Source organism: Trachurus japonicus, unplaced genomic scaffold, assembly GCF_045865225.1.
Source record: "Trachurus japonicus isolate A0001 unplaced genomic scaffold, Traja_1.0 AP031020.1".
In the NCBI taxonomy this organism is placed as follows: domain Eukaryota; kingdom Metazoa; phylum Chordata; class Actinopteri; order Carangiformes; family Carangidae; genus Trachurus; species Trachurus japonicus.
Window position 1 is genome coordinate 1,029,984 of NW_028221153.1, and position 3,662 is coordinate 1,033,645.

The 3,662-nt window shown below is 45.4% G+C and overlaps 1 protein-coding gene across 1 annotated transcript; it reads right to left on the reverse strand.

Moving 5' to 3' along the window:
* Positions 1–224: 224 nt before the first annotated feature.
* Positions 225–3,409, reverse strand: LOC146959830 (GTPase IMAP family member 8-like). The gene is made up of 3 exons (XM_085772855.1): positions 3,403–3,409; positions 1,126–1,563; positions 225–880 (listed from the first exon to the last, which is right to left on the reverse strand). Exons 1-3 carry the CDS (start codon positions 3,407–3,409, stop codon positions 225–227), a joined length of 1,101 nt encoding a protein of 366 aa, XP_085628981.1.
* Between the last annotated feature and the right edge of the window lie 253 nt (positions 3,410–3,662).

Consider the following 3,662-nt stretch of genomic DNA (forward strand, 5'->3'; position numbering starts at 1 on the left):
GGAGTCTCGCGCGAGACCCAGTTGCCGTGCGCGGTGTGTTCAGGTGCAGTGGGAAAAGATCCCGTTTGTGTCATAAACACAGGAATATCAACTCTTGACTTGCTTCAAGTAAAAAAAACTTCTCGGCGCTTGTCGGATATGAAAATACACCCCAGAGTTGAATTCGCCTGGAATTGTCCTTTAAGAAGTTAGTGAACTGACTCCACTAAGGTTGGCTACCCCTCCTACCATCTCCTGACTCCCTGTGTGGACGGACGTCTGACCTCATAAACCCGACGTCCTCCCTCAGAGACTGAATCTATCTTGTGCAGCAGCTGTTGGACCTGATCTCTGTCCTCCATCCTTCTGTTGTTGAACACCTGGTACCGACCGCTACACTTCTTCAGAAGCTTTTGCAGGTTCTCGTCTTCTCTGATGAACTGGTCCAGGTCGATGCCGTCCTCTTCCAGTTCGTCTCCGTAGGTGAACAGCACCATGGTGTGTTTAGGGGCATCAGGACTCAGCATGTTCTCCAGAGCCTTCAGACTTTCCTGCTCCACTTCAGTGAATCTTCCCAGCTGGATGGTGAGGAGGAAGACGTGAGGACCTGGAGAGCTCAGCTTCAGAGCTTCCTCCAGCTGAGCCTTCACCTGGTTCTGGTCCTTCAGCACAGAGCTGAAGAGACCGGGGGTGTCCACCACAGAGACTCTACGACCACCAACCTCACCTCCTCTCTCCACACAGCTCAGTGTCACAGGTGAAGCACTGAACCTACAGTCGAACTCCTTCCTCCCCAGGATGGTGTTTCCTGCTGAGCTCTTCCCCACTCTCTCCTGACCCACCAGCACCACCCTCAGGTCAGAGCTACACCCTGGAAACACCTGAGCTCCAGGACTCAGTGCTGTCAACACATCAGAGTGACACAAAAATCAGTTTTAATCTGAACTGTTGTGAACCAGAATGTGGATAAACAATGGTCTGATCTTAATGATTTTATTTTGTAAGTGTTAGAAGTCAAAGTTAAAAGGAAACTACAGTGATGAACTGCACGATCACACGGAGATGAAAATAATGATTCCCTCTTTATGAGCTGCAGCTAATCAATCATCAATATTAAGTATCACAGAATGACACAGGCTTGCCTACCCGACTCAGATACAGCTCTTCCTGGACCTCCCACACTTCTGTAGCAGCTTCCTCCATTTCTCTGAACCAGCATGTTGATCTTCTTCAGCAGCTCAGTGACTTGGTTGTGATTCTTCTTGTCTCTGTTGTTGAACACGTGGTATCCTCCATCATACTGAGTGATGAGGTCACTGAGTGGTTGAATCATATTAATCAGTGTCTCTATGGTAACATCTTCTGCTTCTAGGTCGTCTCCATGGGTGAACAGGACCATGCTGTACTTTCTTGCTTCTTCTCCAAACATCTCCTGAAGGATCTTCACTGTTTTTTTTTCTTCTTCAGTGAATCTGCCTGGTTGCATCACGATGAGGAACACATGAGGACCAGGAGCAGCAAAGGAGACGGATCTAGCGATCTCGTTCTTCACCTCATCGTGATCTTTACTGGTGTCAAACAGACCTGGAGTATCAACAACAGTCACTGTTTGACCATCAACAGCTCCTGTTTCCTTCTGACACAACAATGTTGATTCAAAGACTCGTCTTCCGAAGATGGTGTTTCCTGCTGCGCTCTTTCCAGCTCCAGTTTTCCCAACGAGTACAATCCTGAGTTCTGTGGGAGAAAAATAAAACTCATTACTGACCATTGTTGTTAACAGACAGTGGAATCTGTGTAAACACATCTATAATAGATCTGTAAATGTCTGTCAGCGGTTCCAAGTCAGGCAGATCCGCAAATGCTCGCGGCGATTGGTAAAAAAGATTTGTGCATAACCTCTCTTTTGTCCTGAGCTAATTAAGCAATATCACACGAGAGGTCGTGCTGTTGTACTGTATATCAGCACGGGTGTGATTCTGTCGTAGGCACGCAACTGGAAGGGAGACGAGGCTGTTGCCAGGCAACACATGAACATTTCCTACTAGCTATCTTACTAGTGGCCCCTTTTCCACCGAGCTGGTTCCAGTGTTGGATCGGAGCCAGTGTCGGATTAGCAGCGGAGCAACAGGACCAGCGTGAAGACATACAGAGACGTTATCGATACCGTATTACATTTGTTTATCTGTAATCAATATAAACACAGTTGAACCTAAGTAGCTGAGCTACGTGGCTATCGCCGTCAAAACGTAGTTGCCGCCGCAACGATTTACGGATTAGACGGACCAGGTCAGGTCCAGGTTTTAATGTTCAGGTCCGTTTCTAACTGTAGCAGCAGCAGAGAGATGGGGCAGCTCCTGTATGGGGAGCCTGGCTCTGACTTAGCTCCTGTCCAGATGAACAGCGGAGTGATATGTCTGTAAAAAGTCCCAGTGCTGTTATCCACCACTTTATTTTCCCATGATCCATTGCGTCACACCACAACGGAAGTCGGTTTTAGTAGCATTCTAGCGAGCTAACTGGTAGCGTTAGCCACCAGTGTAGGTACCAAATGTGGGGGCTCCGGGCTGCCAAAACCGTTTGGACTAAATCTGATGTTTGTGAAGTCTATAAAATGAATTATTGAACAAACATTAGGCTACTATTTCTGTGTGCACGTTTTTGTAATTAGTCATGGTTATCGTAGTTGTTAGCTTTGCTGCTGCTGACAGCTAACAGCGGTAGCTAAGCTAACATCAGGACGTCAGCTGTTAAAACCCTCCCGTTGTGGGACACGACATGAAACTACTCCAGTTAGCTCAGTCATGTTGGAACTAGGATATCCACTGGAAAAAATATTTTTTTCCTGGGCCGTTTATTGAATTATAATTATTTATTGAATTATAGGCCAGCTAATCTAAAATGTTTGTTCAACAATTCGTTTTATAGACTTCATAAACATCAGAGTAGTGGCAACGGTGATATAGCCTAGTGACGTGAAAATGTGAAATAAAGCTAAAACCTCGTCTGTATTGTTCTCATTAAAATGACGTGATGATTATAAATAAAGTCATCACGGCCAATGTTTATCAACCAGTCTATGCTATCAACAATACAGTAACGTTGGAATGGAGTGTCATGGCGACACCCAGCGTCATTCTCCAGAAAGTGGTGGATACTGTATATCAGCACTCATGAAATGTCTCTTGTCCAATCAAATTACTCGGTCGGAACTAACTATTGTATAATAAATAACAACAATAGCTCCATAGAGGAGCCCATGCTGCTCATTCTAACATCACATCTAACATAGTAGCAACTCTAAAGTGCTCACACACTCATCATCTGCTTAATGAGTGGCTCAACTTTAGAATTCTCCTAAAGTCACTGTAAATGAAACAAATCCCAATCCTACAAGTAACTTTGAATAGTAAAAAACCTTACCAGCCATGTTTGTCTTTTCCAGGTGGAGGATGTGTTGAGTCTCTGCTGCTGAAGAGCAGTGAATACATTCAGTTCACTTTGCTCTCTGTTTTATAATGCTGCCCCCCCCCTCCAACACACACACCCCACCACTCTCAGAAACATGTCAGGTTGTCACTGATAAAGAATATAGTCAGAGGACGGAGACGCTGCCCTGTGATTAAAGACAGCGTCAGCTTTGATGGAATCAACAGTGTCTCTGTCCACTATTGACTGTGTCC

Excerpts from the sequence above, each read along its gene's own strand:
- LOC146959830 (XM_085772855.1), bottom strand. Across the intron at positions 881-1,125 it reads AAGAGCTGTATCTGAGTCGG|CACTGAGTCCTGGAGCTCAG; the intron begins GTAGGCAAGCCT and ends ATGTGTTGACAG.